This window comes from Cololabis saira, chromosome 5 (genome assembly GCF_033807715.1).
Source record: "Cololabis saira isolate AMF1-May2022 chromosome 5, fColSai1.1, whole genome shotgun sequence".
In the NCBI taxonomy this organism is placed as follows: domain Eukaryota; kingdom Metazoa; phylum Chordata; class Actinopteri; order Beloniformes; family Belonidae; genus Cololabis; species Cololabis saira.
Genome location: NC_084591.1, coordinates 1,298,845 through 1,316,913, shown reverse-complemented (window position 1 = coordinate 1,316,913; position 18,069 = coordinate 1,298,845). Strand labels below are relative to the sequence as shown.

At 42.0% G+C, this 18,069-nt stretch overlaps 1 protein-coding gene across 3 annotated transcripts; it reads left to right on the top strand.

The window, feature by feature from the left end:
- The first annotated feature begins 913 nt into the window (after nucleotides 1-913).
- On the top strand, nucleotides 914-17,058 carry api5 (apoptosis inhibitor 5). 3 transcript variants are annotated; one of them, XM_061720751.1, is made up of 15 exons: nucleotides 914-1,215; nucleotides 3,892-4,053; nucleotides 5,429-5,522; nucleotides 7,304-7,369; nucleotides 7,550-7,701; nucleotides 9,044-9,232; nucleotides 9,367-9,384; nucleotides 9,638-9,742; nucleotides 10,307-10,396; nucleotides 12,018-12,196; nucleotides 13,269-13,362; nucleotides 13,685-13,741; nucleotides 13,868-13,947; nucleotides 14,518-14,657; nucleotides 16,520-17,058. In XM_061720751.1, the coding sequence occupies exons 1-15, from the start codon at nucleotides 1,147-1,149 to the stop codon at nucleotides 16,597-16,599; spliced, it is 1,575 nt and encodes a 524-aa protein (XP_061576735.1). In that variant the 5' UTR covers nucleotides 914-1,146; the 3' UTR covers nucleotides 16,600-17,058. The 3 variants fall into 3 exon arrangements, with proteins under 3 accessions (XP_061576735.1, XP_061576736.1, XP_061576734.1); XM_061720752.1 differs by lacking the exon at nucleotides 9,367-9,384 and having other exon boundaries at nucleotides 9,044-9,250; nucleotides 14,518-14,621; XM_061720750.1 differs by lacking the exon at nucleotides 9,367-9,384 and having other exon boundaries at nucleotides 9,044-9,250.
- The last annotated feature ends 1,011 nt before the right edge of the window (nucleotides 17,059-18,069 follow it).

Below are 18,069 nucleotides of genomic sequence, written 5' to 3'. Positions count from 1 at the left end.
TACAATATAGTTAATTAAAATGAAATGATGATCAAAGTTCAAGAATTAAGGCTAAGATTAATCAGTCCACAACAATAAAATATAACAATAACAAAAACATTACAAGAAATAGATAATAAAACAAATACCTCAAACCTAAAAAATGTTAAACTATAAAATTTGATGCTACATAAAAGCCAGACCAAAGAGATGAGTTTTGAGTCTACGTTTAAAAATGTCCACATTTGAATGAATACATGAATGCACATTTAGATGAATATTATCGGCTAGATTTAGTCACTAGATCCGATTTAAAACAGATTTTCTACAGAAGAGTATAATGCCGCGTTCCATTTGTCCTCGGAAGTCGGAATTTCCCAGTTCCCAGTCGGAATTTTCAACTGGAACGCGCCTCGAAGTGGGATTTCCTACTGGGAAAGTGGGAGAAGCTTCACCACCCCCGAGTTACTATTCCAAGATGGCTGCCATTCCCAGTTCCAATTTCCGAGGTAAATGCACGGCGGCATTAGGGCCAGGCAGGAGAAAAAATATTTGAGATTTTTTTTTTTATTTTGCACTTCGAGAAAAAAGTCGAAATGGCGAGATTAATGTTGAAATACAATTTCGTGAATACAGTCGAAATTTCGGGAATAAAGTCGGAATTTCGAGAAATACATTTCGACTTTTTTTCTCGACATTTCGACTTTTTTCTCGAAGTGCATAATGAAAAAAAAATCTTCCTCCTCTAAAATATTATTTTTATTTTTCTCCTGATTTTCAATTATTAAACTCACGTTTCATTCTTTTTATTTTGCTTATTTTTTTATTTTTTTAAATCCAATTTTTTTTTAAAGTGATTCTATTGCGCATCAACTCCCGCGCACTCTGGTGTCACGTGTGCCGGTCCCCCTCACTTGAGTGGCCGTTCCTGCGCATGCGCCCCGCGTGTTGTTCCGTAGCCGTAGCCGCGAGCTGTTTGCAGCATTTTCTTCTGCAGATCCTCAAACCCCGCCGTTCCTGCACCGTTTTCCTGCATCTTTTCTCCATCTTCCCGGTCCTGCTCGGAACCAGCCCCGGTTCGGACCCCTCCCTCCCTCCCGGCACAGAGCCCTGGAACCCCCGGTCGAGTTCAGCCGAACAGCGGACACCTTTGTTGGCGCAGCAGCGATGGCGGCGACCGTGGAGGAGCTTTACCGGAGCTACGGCGTCCTGGCGGACTCGGAGACCCCTGGACAGGTGGGTGGGAGACCCCGGGGGGGCTGGAGCCCTGGACAGGTGGGGGGGAGACCCCGGGGGGGGCTAGAGCCCTGGACAGGTGGGGGGGAGACCCCGGGGGGGGCATTATAGCATAGCATCTCTGTTAGCTTCATTTTTTCTCAGGCAAACCCTTAAAAAAAACTGTTTTTTTTTTTACATGTTTCTTTATTGGGTAGTCCATGTAAATTATATTACACAATAAACATTTTTTTAAAGGGTTCGACAGAATACCCCGTTTTATATTTTACCATACATAAAATAAATAAGGACACAAAACGTAACATAACAAACACCCCAAAACACACACTGCAAAATACGTGATTATAAACAGGTCCCAAAGTAAGAACCAATTACCAATCAAACTCTGGCTGAAGACAATAATAACAGGAAAAATAAAGTAATAAAATAAGATACAGGACACGCAAAACAACAAAACAAAAATAAAAATAAAAATAAATTAAAAAAACGAAATAAGATAAATAAATAAAAATGTTTTAAATAAACTGACATAAGAGGAACCCTAAAAAAAAATTAGACATGGTTAGCAATATCATACTTCCCTGTAATTAAATCAGATTAAATTAATCTTCCAAGGATGCCAAAGAATTAACAGAAGAAATAATAGGTTCACATGGAGGTTTTTGGTCCTTCCATTGAAGTAAAATACGAGCTACAAGAGAGGAAAAAGCTATTATATTAATGTCCTTGTTATTAAAACTATTAAAATCTTCAGATACACCAAAAATAGAAATTAAAGGGCTAGAAACCACAAAACAGTCAGTTTTAATACAAAGCCTCGTGCCAAATGTCACACAGGTTCCTTTATTAACAGAGGTCTGCACAATATCAACATGTATAAAACAAATTAAATAAAAATAAATTGCCTGCAAATATAGAATAAAAATGCTGGGCGATATGTCGAGATTTTAATATATATTGATATATTTTCAAACGTACAACGGAGTAATAGGGCCAAACTAAGACAAAAAAAATAGAAATTACGAGAATAAAGTCGTAAAATTACAAGATTAAAGTCATATTGTTGCGAGAATAAAGTAGTAATATTACGACTTTATTCTCGTAATATTACGACTTTATTCTGTCTTAGTTTGGCCCTAATACTCCGTCGTACAAACGCGATATGGTACGAGACAATATCGTTTATATCGATTTAAAAAAAGAAAAACATTTTTTTTTTATGATTTTGATATAGCTTATTTTGTGACAAATTGACTTGAATGTTTTATTTGAGATTGTCACAAATGTTTTGTTATTTGCACAACTGTCAACCTCAGTGGAAAAGTCTGCCTGTTACTGTCTACATTGTATTAATTACAGTGTATTTTAATTTAATTGTTATGCAGGAAAGGGATATTTGTTTTATTTTATTCAAGAAACATTTTTATTCTATATATACAGGCAGTTTATTTTTATTTCATTTGTTTAATACATTTTGATTAGGGCTGAGGATCGATTCAAATGTCAAGAATCGATTTGATTCAGATTCTTAAGATTCAGAATCGATTATCAAGATTTGATTCGATCCGATATTGATTTGGGTTAGTGTTAATAAAACTGTTTTTTCAGCTGTTGCATGAATTATGACTGTAGTTCTGCAACATATTAAAACTAGTATTATATTGAGATTCAACAGCAAGTATTGCAGCTAATGATGCTGTAAGGACCAATCAGCTCCCAGAATGCTGATAGAACTGAAACAGAAACATCATGTGGGTCAGAATTACCAAACACATCCAGGAGGAAACAGAGACGGAGGAAATCACTTTTAGTTTTTCCCACATTCCGTTTTTATTTATTCCTTTTTTGGTCTATTTTGGTTTTTAATTTTTGAGAATTTGGTTTTTAGCATTTTATGCAAAAGTAACCCCAAGACAGTATATAAAGTAATGAAATATAGACAATTTATGCAATTATAACTGAAAACTTCAATGTTTTCATACCTTTAAACATATTTAAGGGCAAAAACATGGCACCAGTTATTCCCGTGTCCAACAAAACATTCCTTTTTGGGAATAAACAAAAAAATAACCAAAAGTTGTAATGTAATGATGAAAAAAAAATACATAAATAAAAAAAAAATCGATTTTTAGACGTATGAATCGATTTTTAGGAATTAATAAGAGAATCAATTTAGAATTGGAAATCAATTTTTTTCAACACAGGCCTAATTTTGATATTGTGCAGACCTCTGTTAATAAAGGAACCTGTGTGACATTTGGCACAAGGCTTTGTATTAAAACTGACTGTTTTTTTAAGGGTTTGCCTCAGAAAAAGATGAAGCTAGCAGAGATGCTAACAGAGATGCTAACAGAGATGCTATGCTATAATGCTTTGGGGGAAACCCCAGTTATGTCACAGAAAAAATATGGATATATATCGAGTATCAACATTCAGCTAGAAAATATGGAGATATGACTTTTGGTCCATATCGCCCAGCCCTAGTGGGAGACCCGGGGTGGGGGGTTTCGGTTCGGGGTTTGGGTTGACTGTTCTTACAGCGGTTACCTCACCGGCGTGGTGTCTGTTCCTCGTCTGTTCCTCGTCTGTTCCTCGTCTGTTCCTCGTCTGTTCCTCGTCTGTTCCTCGTCTGTTCCTCGTCTGTTCCTCACCTCCCGTCTCCTCTGCCCCCCCCAGCACAAAGACTCGTACCAGAACATCCTGGACGGCGTGAAGGGCGGGCCCAAGGAGAAGCGTCTGGCCGCTCAGTTCATCCCCAAGTTCTTCAGCAGCTTCCCCGAGCTGGCCGACGCCGCCATCAACGCCCAGCTGGACCTCTGCGAGGACGAGGACGTGTCTGTGAGTCCCGGAGAAATACTGGAGAGACTCCTGGAGGGACTCCTGGAGAAATACTGGAGAAACCCCTGGAGAAACTAACTCCTGGAGAAACTCCTGGAGAAACTCCTGGAGAAACTCCTGGAGAAACTAACTCCTGGAGAAACTCCTGGAGAAACTCCTGGAGAAACTCCTGGAGAAACTCCTGGAGAAACTCCTGGAGAAACTAACTCCTGGAGAAACTCCTGGAGAAACTCCTGGAGAAACTCCTGGAGAAACTCCTGGAGAAACTCCTGGAGGTCTCTAGGTCCAGGTGGAGGTCTCTAGGTCCAGGTGGAGGTCTCTAGGTCCAGGTGGAGGTCTCTAGGTCCAGGTGGAGGTCTCTAGGTCCAGGTGGAGGTCTCTAGGTCCGGGTGGAGGTCTCTAGGTCCAGGTGGAGGTCTCTAGGTCCAGGTGGAGGTCTCTAGGTCCAGGTGGAGGTCTCTAGGTCCAGGTGGAGGTCTCTAGGTCCGGGTGGAGGTCTCTAGGTCCAGGTGGAGGTCTCTAGGTCCAGGTGGAGGTCTCTAGGTCCGGGTGGAGGTCTCTAGGTCTCCAGTCCAGGTGGAGGTCTCTAGGTCCAGGTGGAGGTCTCTAGGTCCAGGTGGAGGTCTCTAGGTCTCTAGGTCCGGGTGGAGGTCTCTAGGTCTCTAGGTCCGGGTGGAGGTCTCTAGGTCTCTAGGTCCAGGTGGAGGTCTCTAGGTCCGGGTGGAGGTCTCTAGGTCTCCAGTCCAGGTGGAGGTCTCTAGGTCCAGGTGGAGGTCTCTAGGTCTCTAGGTCCGGGTGGAGGTCTCTAGGTCTCTAGGTCCGGGTGGAGGTCTCTAGGTCTCTAGGTCCAGGTGGAGGTCTCTAGGTCCAGGTGGAGGTCTCTAGGAGGTCTCTAGGTCCAGGTGGAGGTCTCTAGGTCCGGGTGGAGGTCTCTAGGTCCAGGTGGAGGTCTCTAGGTCCAGGTGGAGGTCTCTAGGTCCAGGTGGAGGTCTCTAGGTCCGGGTGGAGGTCTCTAGGTCTAGGTGGAGGTCTCTAGGTCCAGGTGGAGGTCTCTAGGTCCAGGTGGAGGTCTCTAGGTCCAGGTGGAGGTCTCTAGGTCCAGGTGGAGGTCTCTAGGTCCAGGTGGAGGTCTCTAGGTCCAGGTGGAGGTCTCTAGGTCCAGGTGGAGGTCTCTAGGTCCAGGTGGAGGTCTCTAGGTCCAGGTGGAGGTCTCTAGGTCCGGGTGGAGGTCTCTAGGTCCAGGTGGAGGTCTCTAGGTCCGGGTGGAGGTCTCTAGGTCCAGGTGGAGGTCTCTAGGTCCGGGTGGAGGTCTCTAGGTCCAGGTGGAGGTCTCTAGGTCCAGGTGGAGGTCTCACCGTGGTCTCTTCTCCCCCAGATCCGGAGACAGGCCATCAAGGAACTGCCCAGATTTGCTACGGGGGAAAATATCTTCAGGGTGGCCGACATCCTCACACAGCTGCTGCAGACCGGTAGGTTGGATGATGGTTGGATGTGGTTGGATGCTGATGCTGACTAGGGCTGCAACGATTCGTCGACGTTGTCGACAAAAATCGATAATCAAAATTGTCGACAATGAATTCCATTGTCGACAATTGTCGCCAGACGTGTTTTTCCAACGGAGTGAGGCGTCTCACTTCAATACGTTCTCTGCCGAGAGTCGCGCATGCACGCTAGCGTCTCTGCCGAGCGGTAGCGGGTAAACAGAAATGACGGCGTCCTGTAGAGCAGCTGCATGTAACAAAACTTCTAAAGTTTTGGATAGTGATGCACCAATTGTTCGGTAACTGAAATTGTTCGGCCGAAAATGGCAAAAAAGCACTTTTGGTGTTCGGTGGAATACGTGGGAAAAAAACCGAACAATTAATAACAGCGTTGTAATATAAGGAAATAGACTGGCCGCTCCGTCCCGTAACGTTGCGCAGCACAAACATAAATCGTTGGCCAACCAAAAACTAACCCCATAAGAATTTTACCAACATTCACCAGCAGGTGGAACCAAAACAACATAATGCTGGGAGATTTTCATTTTTTTATGTTCAATAAATATTTTCTACCTTGTAATTTTGTAAAAGATTTTTTTTCTTTGAAAAGCCTAAATCAAATGTATTTGATTTATGCAATGATGAAAAAATTGGCAAAATAAAATGAAAAACTGCTGAAGAACCATGTTCGGTATTCGGCCAAGTGTTTATTATTATTTTCAGTTTCGGCCACAAATTGTCATTTCGGTGCCTTTTAGCCTCGATACGGTAAATAAAAAGAAGACTTGCAAGGTTTGCAAAGCCGACCTTGCTGATCACGGGAGCACGTTGGTAATGCACGAGCATTTGAAGAGAAAGGTCGGGTCTGGGTGACGAGTTTCAACAAATGATACACCAGTTCAACCCAGAGAACGTCCTGCCATCCAGAACCCATTTACCTTCTTGATACAGAAAAAAAATGACACGTTTTATTTTTTATATAACACATTTGGCTGTCCTTAAAAAATGAAAAATAATGGACAGATGTTTATTTATTCATGGATTTATGTTTGACTGATCACTGTGCCTGTCCTTGGTTTTAAATAGGACATTTTATTAACTGTTTGTATGAACAGAGGCAAAGTTGAATAAAATATCTACAGGACTGTCTCAGAAAATTAGAATATTGTGTTCTTTATTTCTTTATTTTCTGTAATGCAATTAAAAAAACAAAAATGTCATCCATTCTGGATTCATTACAAATCCACTGAAATATTAAAAGCCTTTTATTATTTTAATATTGCTGATTATGGTTTACAGCTTAAGATTTCCAGAATATTCTAATTTTTTGAGTTTTCTTAAGCTGTAAGCCATAATCAGCAATATTAAAATAATAAAAGGCTTGCAATATTTCAGTTGATTTGTAATGAATGAATGGATGACATTTTTGCATTACAGAAAATAAAGGACTTTATCACAATATTCTAATTTTCTGAGACAGTCCTGTATTTTTCATTGAAGTTCCATCTTTCTCGTGTTTATTATAATTTGCCACATAATTAAAGCGACATACTAAATTTAAGAGAAAAAAATTTACTAATTATCCGATTAGTCGACTAATCGTTTCAATAGTCGGTGACTAGTCGACTATTAAAATAGTCGTTAGTTGCAGCCCTAGCGCTGACCTGTGGTTGGATGGTGACTGGATGATGGTTGCATGGTGGTTGGATGTAGTTGGATGATGGTTGGATGTGGTTGGATGCTGATGCTGACGTGTGTTTTTCCTCCAGATGACACGGCAGAGTTCAACCAGGTGAACGCGGCGCTGATCTCCATCTTCAAGATGGACGCCAAGGGTGGGTGCTCTGCTCCGCTAGCTCCACTAGCGCTAGCTCCACTAGCGCTAGCTCCACTAGCGCTAGCTCCACGAGCGCTAGCTCCACTAGCGTTAGCTCCACTAGCGTTAGCTCCACTAGCGTTAGCTCCACCAGAGCTGCTCCAGACCGGTTCTAACCAGTTCCGACCCGTGTCTCCAGGGACCCTGGGCGGGCTGTTCTCCCAGATCCTGCAGGGCGAGGACGTCGTCCGGGACCGAGCCGTCAAGTTCCTGTCAGGCAAACTGCGGACGCTGTCGGAGGAGGTGATGACCAAGGAGGTGGAGGAGTACGTGTTCACGGAGACCAAGAAGGTGGGTGGAGCTAGGAGGTGGAGGAGTACGTGTTCACGGAGACCAAGAAGGTGGGTGGAGCTAGGAGGTGGAGGAGTACGTGTTCACCCAGACCATAGACATATATAAAGGCTAGATGACTCGTCCGCGCTGCTGCCAATGCAGAGCGACGTCGGCACACGGCGGCCATCTTGCCACAGGAGAACTCGCTCACTCATAACATTGTGTTTAATGGAGCATGTACTGCTTAAACAACCTTAACTTGATCAATTCTCAACAGATTTTCAAACAGTTTGGTTTGTTATGAACGTCAGAGATGTAGTTATGACACTGCATACTTGTGAATAATTATAAACATTGAAAAACGTACTTTTATATGAAAATAACCATATATATAATATATATATTATATTAATATAATATATATATAATATATTAATATAATATATATATATTATAAGGTAATAATATATGTATATGTTATAATGTAAATATAAATATTACTAAGAATACTATAGAAATATTGATTTAATATAAATACCATGTCATAGCTATCTGTTTCTGGTTATTTTCATACAAAAGCGTCAAAAGCGTTACCATGGCGACGCTAGACGCCAAAAAGCGCAACCCCCCTTCATCTGATTGGTCCATATTTGATAGTTCCTACTTTTTTTCATCCACTAAACTCTGAGAATTCATGCCGCATGGCGCACAATAATAGAGATGCATTGATTTAGAGTCTTCTCCCGTCCTGCAAGAGAAAAGTCCAGACAAATCTATCTGATTTAATGTTGACATGATCATTGTGGAGTTTGATGGATAATTGACAGTTCATAGGCACCTGACTGAAAGTTAGATGCTAATCCATCATTGTCATCATCACACAAGCTTTTTCACCTTTTGCGCTGCATCAATTATGATCGAGGTTATAACACCTACGAGAGTAGCTGTGAGTGGCTCAAATAACATGAAATAATCAAAGTTAACGAATGAAACAAATTAACTTAACAAATGAAAATAGGCTTAATATCTTACCAAGGCGAGTCCGTTTCCTTCAACACTCCGACGTGCTTTCTCTTCAAATGCGTTACAGACGTGCTCCCGTGAAAAGCAACGTCTGCTTTGCAAACCCTGCAAGTATCTTTTTATTCACCGTATCGAGGCTAAAATGCTACCAAACTTTTGAAGTTTTATTACCCGCAGAGACGCTATCGTGCATGACAACTCTCGTCAGAGATTGTATTGAAGTGAGACGACTCACGCCGTTGGAAAATCGGAATTGGAATGAATTGTCGACAATTTTGATTGTGTATTTTTGTGGAGGAATTGTTTTACGGCGGCTCACCTGTGCTCCCGCCCCCAGGTGATGGAGGACGTGACGGGGGAGGAGTTCGTGCTGCTGATGCGGGTGGTGTCGGCCCTGCGGGTGCTGCAGACGGTGAACGGGCGGCAGCAGCTGGTGGAGCTGGTGGTGGACCAGGCCGACCTGCAGCAGGCCCTGAACCCGGCCGACCCCGACGCCGTGGACCGGCTGCTGCAGTGCACGCGCCAGGCGCTGCCACTGTTCTCTGTGAGTACCAGTAACAGTAGTATTAGTACCAGTAGCAGTAGTATTACTAGTAGCAGTAGCAGTACCAGTAGTATTAGTACTAGTAGCAGTAGTAGTAGCTGCAGTGCACGCGCCAGGCGCTGCCGCTGTTCTCCGTGAGTTTAGTGCAGTAGTAGTAGTAGTAGTAGTAGCAGTAGTAGCAGTAGTAGTATTAGTACCAGTAGTAGTATTAGCAGTATTAGTACTAGTACTAGCAGCAGTAGCAGCAGCAGCAGTAGTAGTAGCTGCAGTGCACGCGCCAGGCGCTGCCGCTGTTCTCCGTGAGTGGAGAGGAGAGTTTAATGACAGAAGTAGTGGTAGTATTAGTACCAGTACCAGTACATGTTTCTCTGACTCCTCTCTCTGCAGAAGAACGTCCACTCCACCCGGTTCGTCACCTACTTCTGTGAACACGTGCTGCCCAATCTCAGCGCTCTGACCAGCCCGGTGGCCGAGCTGGACCTGCAGCTGGAGGTGAGTCTGCTAGAGGGGGGGACCGGGACCGGGTCCTGGACCGGGGTCTGGGGGGTCCTGGGGGGACCAGAGGGGGACCGGGACCGGACTCCCGGTCCAGGGGGGCCCAGACCCCCTCTGGGCCCCCCAACTATGACTACTGACTCTAACACACTAGAGTTTACACTACCTAGAGATTTACCAACACCAGCTAGAGGTTTACTAAACACTAACTATAGGCTTTACTAAACAGAAAGGTTTTAAGTTTAGTTTTAAAGGTGGAGGTGGTGTCAGCCTCCTTAACCCAGATTGGAAGTTGGTTCCATAGTAGTGGTGCCTGATAGCAGAACGCCCGCCCTCCAAATCTACATTTAGATACTCTAGGAACTACGAGTAAACCTGCACTCTGAGAGCGGAGAGCTCTGCCAGGAACATAAGGCTCTATCAGGTCTTGTAAATAATGCGGAGCGAAGCCGTTTTGGGCTTTATACGCAAGTAATAAAATAATGTCACTGGTCCCTGTTGGGCTGTAGTGAAACTTGTGTGTGTGTGTGTATTAGTGTGTATTAATGTGTGTTCCTGCAGGTGCTGAAGCTATTAGCAGAAATGTCTCCGTACTGTGGAGACATGGAGAAGCTGGAGAGCAACCTGCTCATGCTGTTCACCCGGCTGCTGGTAGGAACTAAATCTATTCCTCCTTCTTGATTCTTTACGTTTGAAAACTTTACGTTTCTGAATTCTGAGAAGTTCAAACGTCTTTAACTTTTATTAGTGTGGTGGTTTGATAAATTGCTTCAAAGATCCGTCTGTAAATGAAACAGTTCCTGGTCGCCTAAATTCCATTTTGCTAAAATAAGGCCTTTAAATGTCTTAATTTGTCTTAAATCTCCATCCAAGGGTCTTAATGTTAAAGGGAATTTATCCAGTCATCATTAAAAGGTTTATTTCACTTTGAAAAGGAAAAGTTTATTTAATGTTCTTGAGGATAAATAAACCTGTTTACCAGTTGTTAGACGCCTCAGTCAGGGTTGCCAGGTTGGGCGGGTTTCAGCCTAATTGAGCTGAAAAATACAGGACTAAAGTTAAGCTGCTTTTCCTGGTTTTTACTAAATATTTAGGAGAAATTATTAACAAAAAAGTTTCCATTATGGGAATTGAAACTTACACAATAAACTCACTGATATTTAATTTGGTTTAACCTGCTCAATTTATTTGTAGTCTTTGTTTGGAGCCTGAACTTTTTTTGGCTATTTAGTGGTCATGTGAAGCTTCATTTGCTTATGACTTGAAATGTATTATACATTTAATCATTTAGGGTTTTAACATAGAGAATGTTTGATTTTGGCGGGTTCTTCACTATTTCGGCGGGTTTTACATCACGTTTGGGCTGGAACCCTTTTTGATCTTAAATTTAGTTTGATTAAAATGTGTTCATGTGACGAGATCAAACATTTCACAAACATGCGTTTTGTGTTGCAGGATTTATGTTTGTTTAGTAAAAGTTAAAATATTAATTAAAAAAGTTCAAAGATTAATTAAAAAGTTAAGAGGTATAAAATAGTTAAAAGATTAATTAAAAAATGTAAAAGATGTATAAAAATAGTTAAAAAATTAATTAAAAAGTTCAAAGATTAATAGAAAAAAGTTAAAAGATGTATAAAAATACTTAAAAAATTAATTAAAAAGTTCAAAGATTAATAGAAAAAAGTTTAAAGATGTATAAAAATAGTTCAAAGATAAATAAAGTTCAAAGATTAATTAAAAAGTTAAGTTGTATAAAAATAGTTAAAAAATGAATAAAAAAGTTAAAACATTTGTAAAAAAAAAAATGAATAAAAAAAGTTAAAAAATTTGTAAAAAAAAATTGTTAGATTCATAAAAAAAGTTCAAAATTGATTAAAAAGTTAAGATGTACAAAATAGTTAAAAGATTAATTAAAAAATTTAAAAGATGTATAAAAATAGTTAAAAAATGAATCAAAAAGTTCAAAGATTAATAGAAAATAGTTAAAAGATGTATAAAAATAGTTAAAAGATAAATAAAAAAGTTAAAAGATTAATTAAAAAGTTACGATGTGTAAAAATAGTGAAAAGATTAATAAAAAGAAAAGGTAAAATATTGCAGCGTTGAACGGAAACTGCTCACCAACTGAATATTAACCACCAGACGATAAACTGTCAGGTGTTTAGAGGACGTCCTGCTGGACGTCGTTGTAGCCCCGCCCAGCTGGGGACGGGTCTCTGGTCTCTAGGTCTCCTGGTAATGACGGTGACCCTGTCCCCCCCCCCCCCCCCAGGAGTTTATGCCGCTGCCGCCGGAGGACGAGAACGGAGAGAACGCGGCCGGAGAAGAGCCCAAGCTGCAGTTCAGCTACGTGGAATGTCTGTTGTTCAGTTTCCACCAGCTGGGGAAGAAGCTGCCCGACTTCCTGCTGGACAAGGTGGACGCAGAGCAGCTGAAGGACTTTAAGATCAGGTGAGGGGGGACCGGGACCAGGGGGGCTACTGCTTTTGTCCTGTCTCGTCTTCAGAGTCTCTCCTTTTCACTCCTCCCAAACTCTACAATCATGGAATTGATTAACTGGTCTCTCAGCACAATTGACCAAATCTTTGCGACAAGAAGTCAGGGAGTAAGGGAGCCCTCCTGCCCCGATGGGACATTTTTTGCTGGATACACAATGGATTCCTGGAAACATTGGAAACCGTTGTGTTTGGTGATCCTGTCTATCGAGGACGTTGAAGACGCTTCATAATTGGATTTATGATAGCAGGATTTCTCCTAATCGGAGGAGGGGGATTCCTGGTCTACCGACAAACGCGTAAGTCGTCGACAGCTGTTCTGGCTCTTTCAGAGCTGCCGGACGTGGCTGAGGGGACAAGCAAGGCGATCAACGCTCAGACTTTAACGCTGGGGGAGCAGAGCCGTAAGCTGGATGTGATTCTTGAACAGAATCGCAGGCTGGCGGCGTCTTTGAGCTCATTGGCAAGATGGATAAGACCTTGGAGAAGTTGGAAGCTCGGCTTGGCGGGAATTGATCACAAATTCGTCTGATTGGAGTCGCCATTGATGAACCAGAGACTGAAGGCAGACGGAAAATTACTGAGGCTGTCTGTTTTTGCAAGAAATTGTTGATTCTATAATCTGGCCTTGACAGGGCGGTTTTTGGCCGATCGCTCTGGTCACAATCTCCCTGGTGGAATGTAAACAAGGTGACTCTGCCCCCACTAACCCTCCCCTCTCAGGAACATCTGTGGACCTGTTTCAGAACTGTACCGAGCCGTCTGATAACATCAAGGACATTGGCTGAGAGCAGCTCTGGGCAAAGTTCACGGACTTACCGCTACACACACTTACTGATAACCACACCCCTCATCTCAACACCTTCCTCGGCCCCTCCTCTTATCAGCCCCCCCCCAACACAGTCAACAGGTTTGAGAGCCGCGCCACTGGCCGCGGTGCTCACTTGGGGTACTGTGCCGGGATCCCCCCCGTCCCTAGAACCGGGTGTTGCTGACGGTGGTCTCTCTCTCTCTCTCTCCTCCAACAGGTTGCAGTACTTTGCCCGGGGCCTGCAGGTTTACATCCGACAGCTGCGTGTGGCGCTGCAGGGGAAGACGGGCGACGCCCTCAAGACGGACGAGGTAAGCGTCCAATCACAGACCGGGATTCCCCAAGCGAGAATAAGAGAATATTAAGAATAAAAAGCCTTAATGCACGTTGTACTTTAGTGTAGAAACTTACACTCATTCACACGCACATGAGCAGAGCTGCACACTAACACACTTATGTTATCAGGAAGTAATATATTTCATCCAGAAAACTGATGTTTGAGCTGATTTGACTGCAGTTTCCACCTGAACTAAATGTTTCTAATAAATGTTTCTAACTTCTCTTAACAATAAAACTACTAAACCAACGTTGGTTTAAAAGAGCGTAGAGACCAACTCTGTTTTTATTCAACAGAACAAGATCAAGGTGGTGGCGCTGAAGATCACCAACAACATCAACATCCTCATCAAGGTAAGACCCGGACCGGACCAGAACCGGACCGGAGCAGAACCTCGGCCCGGTGCTGATCAGCTGATCAGTTCTGTTCTGCAGCAGCGTTTCCTCCACCAGGACTGATGAATCTCTCTCTGGTTTCAGGATTTGTTCCACAACCCTCCGTCCTACAAGAGCACCGTCACTCTGTCCTGGAAACCCGTCCAGAAGACGGAGGCCGCCGCGTGAGTTTATCATTATTTCATTTGGGATTCCATAGAGTCATGTACTTCCCCTTTAAGACTTTAAGCCCTTCACACTAGGGATGGGCGGTACGGACTAAAAAATGTATCATGATAATTTCTGGCATTTATCCTGATAACAATAAAAATGACGATTTAAAAAAAATACCAATATAAAAAGTGTCGTCAACGGGATTCTTTCTTTCTGTCTGTCTGTCTGTCTGTCTGTCCTTTCTTTCTTTCTTTGCACTTGGAGAAAAAAGTTGAAATGCCGAGATTAATGCTGAAATACAATTTCAAGAATAAAGTTGAAATTTTGCCTTTTTTCTCAACATTTCAACTTTTTTCATGAAATTTTGACTTTTCTCGACATTTCGACTTTTTTCTCGAAATGAAAAAAAAAAAAGATCTAATTTTTCTCCTGCCCGGCCCTGAGACTCTTCCATACATGTGCACTTGGAGATCTTTTCCTGCGTAAACCTTTATCTGTGCTGCTAGGCAGAGTAGACAGAGTAGTTAAGAATCTCCGGTTCTCCTCTAACCCCCGTCTCCGTCTCCGTCTCGGCCCCGCAGGCCCAAGCGCCCGTCGGGGGAGGAGCTGGGCTCGGGCAGCACCAAGAAGCAGATCCCCCCCCTGCCCCGGAGAGACGCCCGGCAGATCTACAACCCCCCCAGCGGCAAGTACAGCGCCTCCATCGGCAACTTCAGCTACGGTGAGGAGCCGCTGTAGCCCGGTGTAGCCCGCTGTAGCCGGTAGGCCTGTGTTGAAAAAATCGATTTTCTTATTCTAAATCGATTCTCATATTAATTCCTAAAAATCGGTTTGTATGTCTAAAGATCGATTTTTTTTTTTCTTTTCTTTTTTTATTATTACTTTTTTTTTCTTTTTTTCTTACATATTTTTTTCTTACATTTTTTTTCTTTTTTTTTTTATTACTTTTTTTTTTTTTTTTTATTACATTTCTTTTCTTTTTTTTTATAAATTTTTTTTTCCATCATTACATTTTTACCTGGTGAACTTTAATCCCAGTAGTTTTGAAAACTCCTGAACTAAATGAACTTTTCTTTAGAGAAAATGCTGGACATTTCAGCTTAAATTTCTAAATGTTATATTAGTTAAATGAAGTTCTTATTATCTATATTTACTACAGCTTGTTTGGGTTCTCTGTTATCGGACACGGTTTGTCATGAAATACCTGAAAAACACCGGTGCTTCATGTCCAGCTGTGTCTGTTACAGAATAAACCAGACAAGATAAAATAATCTGTTACTGCTTGAACTGTTGCAATTTCTTTCTTTTTTTGCACTTTAAATGGATATTGAAATGCCTATTTGAGTTATTTATTTCTTAGTTATTTCACAATAATTATTGTGAAATTATTATTTCACTAATTATTTTACAGTCATATAATCCAGGAAACACCAACCCAAATCAATATTTAATCAAATGGTGATAATCGATTCTGAATCTTAAGAATCGGAATCAAATCGATTCTTGACATTTGAATCGATCCCCAGCTCTAGTAGCCGGGTGTAGCCGTAGGTGTAGGCGTCTGACGCAGATGTAGACAGCGACGTAGACGTCAGACTCAAACTACCAATCACGTTGACCTTTCAAGAATCGATTCAGAATTTTAAGATTCAGAATCATCACGATCAGATATTGATTTGTGTTATTTGGTGTTATTAAATGTTTTTGAGCTGTTACCATAGTTACCTGCTGTTACCATAGTTACATGACACATTAATACTAGAGCTGGGTATCGATTCAAATGTCAAGAATCGATTCAATTTTGATTCTTAAGATTCAGAATCGATTATCACGCTTTGATCCGATTCAATCCGATATTGATTTGGGTTAATGTTAATAAAACTGTTTTTTCAGCTGTTGCATGAATGATATGACTGTAGTTCTGCAACATATTAATACTAGTATTATATTGAGATTCAACAGCAAGTATTGCAGCTAATGATGCTGTAAGGACCAATCAGCTCCCAGAATGCTGATAGAACTGAAACAGAAACATCGTGTAGAATTATCAAACACATCCAGGGAGGAAACAGAGATGGAGGAAATCAGTTTATTTTTTCCCACATTCCGTTTTTATTTGTTCCATTTTCGGTCTATTTTGGTTTTTAATTTTTAAGAATTTGGTTTTTAGCATTTTTTGCAAATGTAACCCCAAGACAGTATATAAAGTAATGAAATATAGACAATTTATGCAATTATAACCTAACACTTTAATGTTTTCATACCTTTAAACATATTTAAAAGCAAAAACATGGCACCAGTTATTTTCGTGTCCAACAAAATATTCCTTTTTTTGGGATAAACAAAAAAATACCAAAAGTTGTAACGTAAAAAAAAAAAAAAAAAAATTTTTTTTTTTTTTTTAAATCGATCTTTACACATATGAATCGATTTTTAGGAATTAATATGAGAATCGATTTAAAATCGGAGAATCGATCTTTTCAACACAGGCTTAATTAATACTGGTGTTGAACTTGTTTGATGTTTCACGTGGTGCAGGAATTAAATTCCCCGTTTAACGACCCGTTTGTGTCTCGTCTCCAGAGCAACGCGGCGGCTTCCGGGGAGGACGTGGGCGGGGCTTCGGGGCGCGAGGTGGGCGGAGCCGAGGCCGGATCTACTGAGCCGGACCAGGACCAGGACCTCGTCACCGGGTCGTTGGTCCCCCGGGGGTCCGGAGCCGCTGCCACTTTTCTACCGCCAGGCGTCGGTCCTGCGGCTCCGGCATCGGTCCTGTGGCCCCGGCATCGGTCCTGCGGCCGGTCCACCGGTCCATCGGTCTACCAGTCCACCGGTCCATCGGTCCTGCAGACGGACGTCCACGTGTTCAGGGGGGGGTTTTATTGTTGTTTTTTTTTGTCACAAATTTTAAAGTTTGTGTATTTTTGTTGAACAAAAACAGACTGCCGAGTTGACGAGTGTTTGTGGATCCTCTTGTTTTGTAACGTGATGACGAATGACCCGTTTCTACCGTTTTATTTAATCCTGTTGTTTTTACCGGAGCTCCGTCTGATTGGCTGCCTGTTCTTTGTATGACGACGCCGTTTACTTGGATTTTTATCATAAACTTCTGTGGAAGGAAACGCCCCCGCCTGGTTCTTGACCCCCCCCCCCCCCCCCTCTACGTGCACTAACAGGAGGTGGAATTATTACCGTAATAAAGTTTTACTAGTCGTAGCGGAGTTGAAGCTCTGAGATCAGCTGTTAGCCTGTTAGCCCGTTAGCTAACGGGTTCTAATCCCAGTTACCGTACCGGCCCGAATATAAGACGACCTGATTATTAGACCACCCTGTGTTGGGTCCCTAAATCAACATCACATAAATTCATAACGAGGAAAGACACAAACTGTTGGAAAGATTTTTAAGGCGCTTTCTGCAGAAAGGGAAGCAAAGTCTGAGCTTTGCAGAGCAACATGGCTCTCTATGGATGCTCTCGACGAAATGCTTTGCTGGTTCCTCCTCTGCATCAGCTTTTTATTGAGAATTTGACAGGAAAATGACCATATTAAGACAGCCAATAGTAGACAGTGGACAATGGCAGGAAACAGACGGAGGAACAGACATCGGGGTTAAAAGGTCACACTTGTGACATTTTCAGTTAAAGAGAATGCAGAGGAAACAGACATCTTTAGAACTGATCAGGAGCTTATAGTTTTTAAAAGAACACAAAAGGTCAAGGGGTCAAATGGGGCCCCTTCTGGACAAACGGGAACTCTGTAGGAGGTCTTGAAACAGATGCGTTACACTAACCCTTAGCTAACCTCAAGGACGGAAGTGGCTGTCCTGACATCTGTTAACGAAGCATGTGACAGTTTCATAAGGACAAAACTAGTTCAAAAGTTTGATTAACCTCACACCTGATTATAAGATGACTCCCTCTTTTCCAAGACTCAAGTTTGAAAAAAGACTTTTTGAACACCAAATTAGATTTTTATATAGAAAATAATCACAGCACATCTGAAACAAATGATTATAACAATATATTGGAGAGAAAAAGCCTGTTATTTTGCCTCATTAAACCATCATGTTGAAGTTTGCATCATAACTTCTCCTCAGCTGCCGGTTCACCTGCTGATCTTCCACCAACTTTTCTC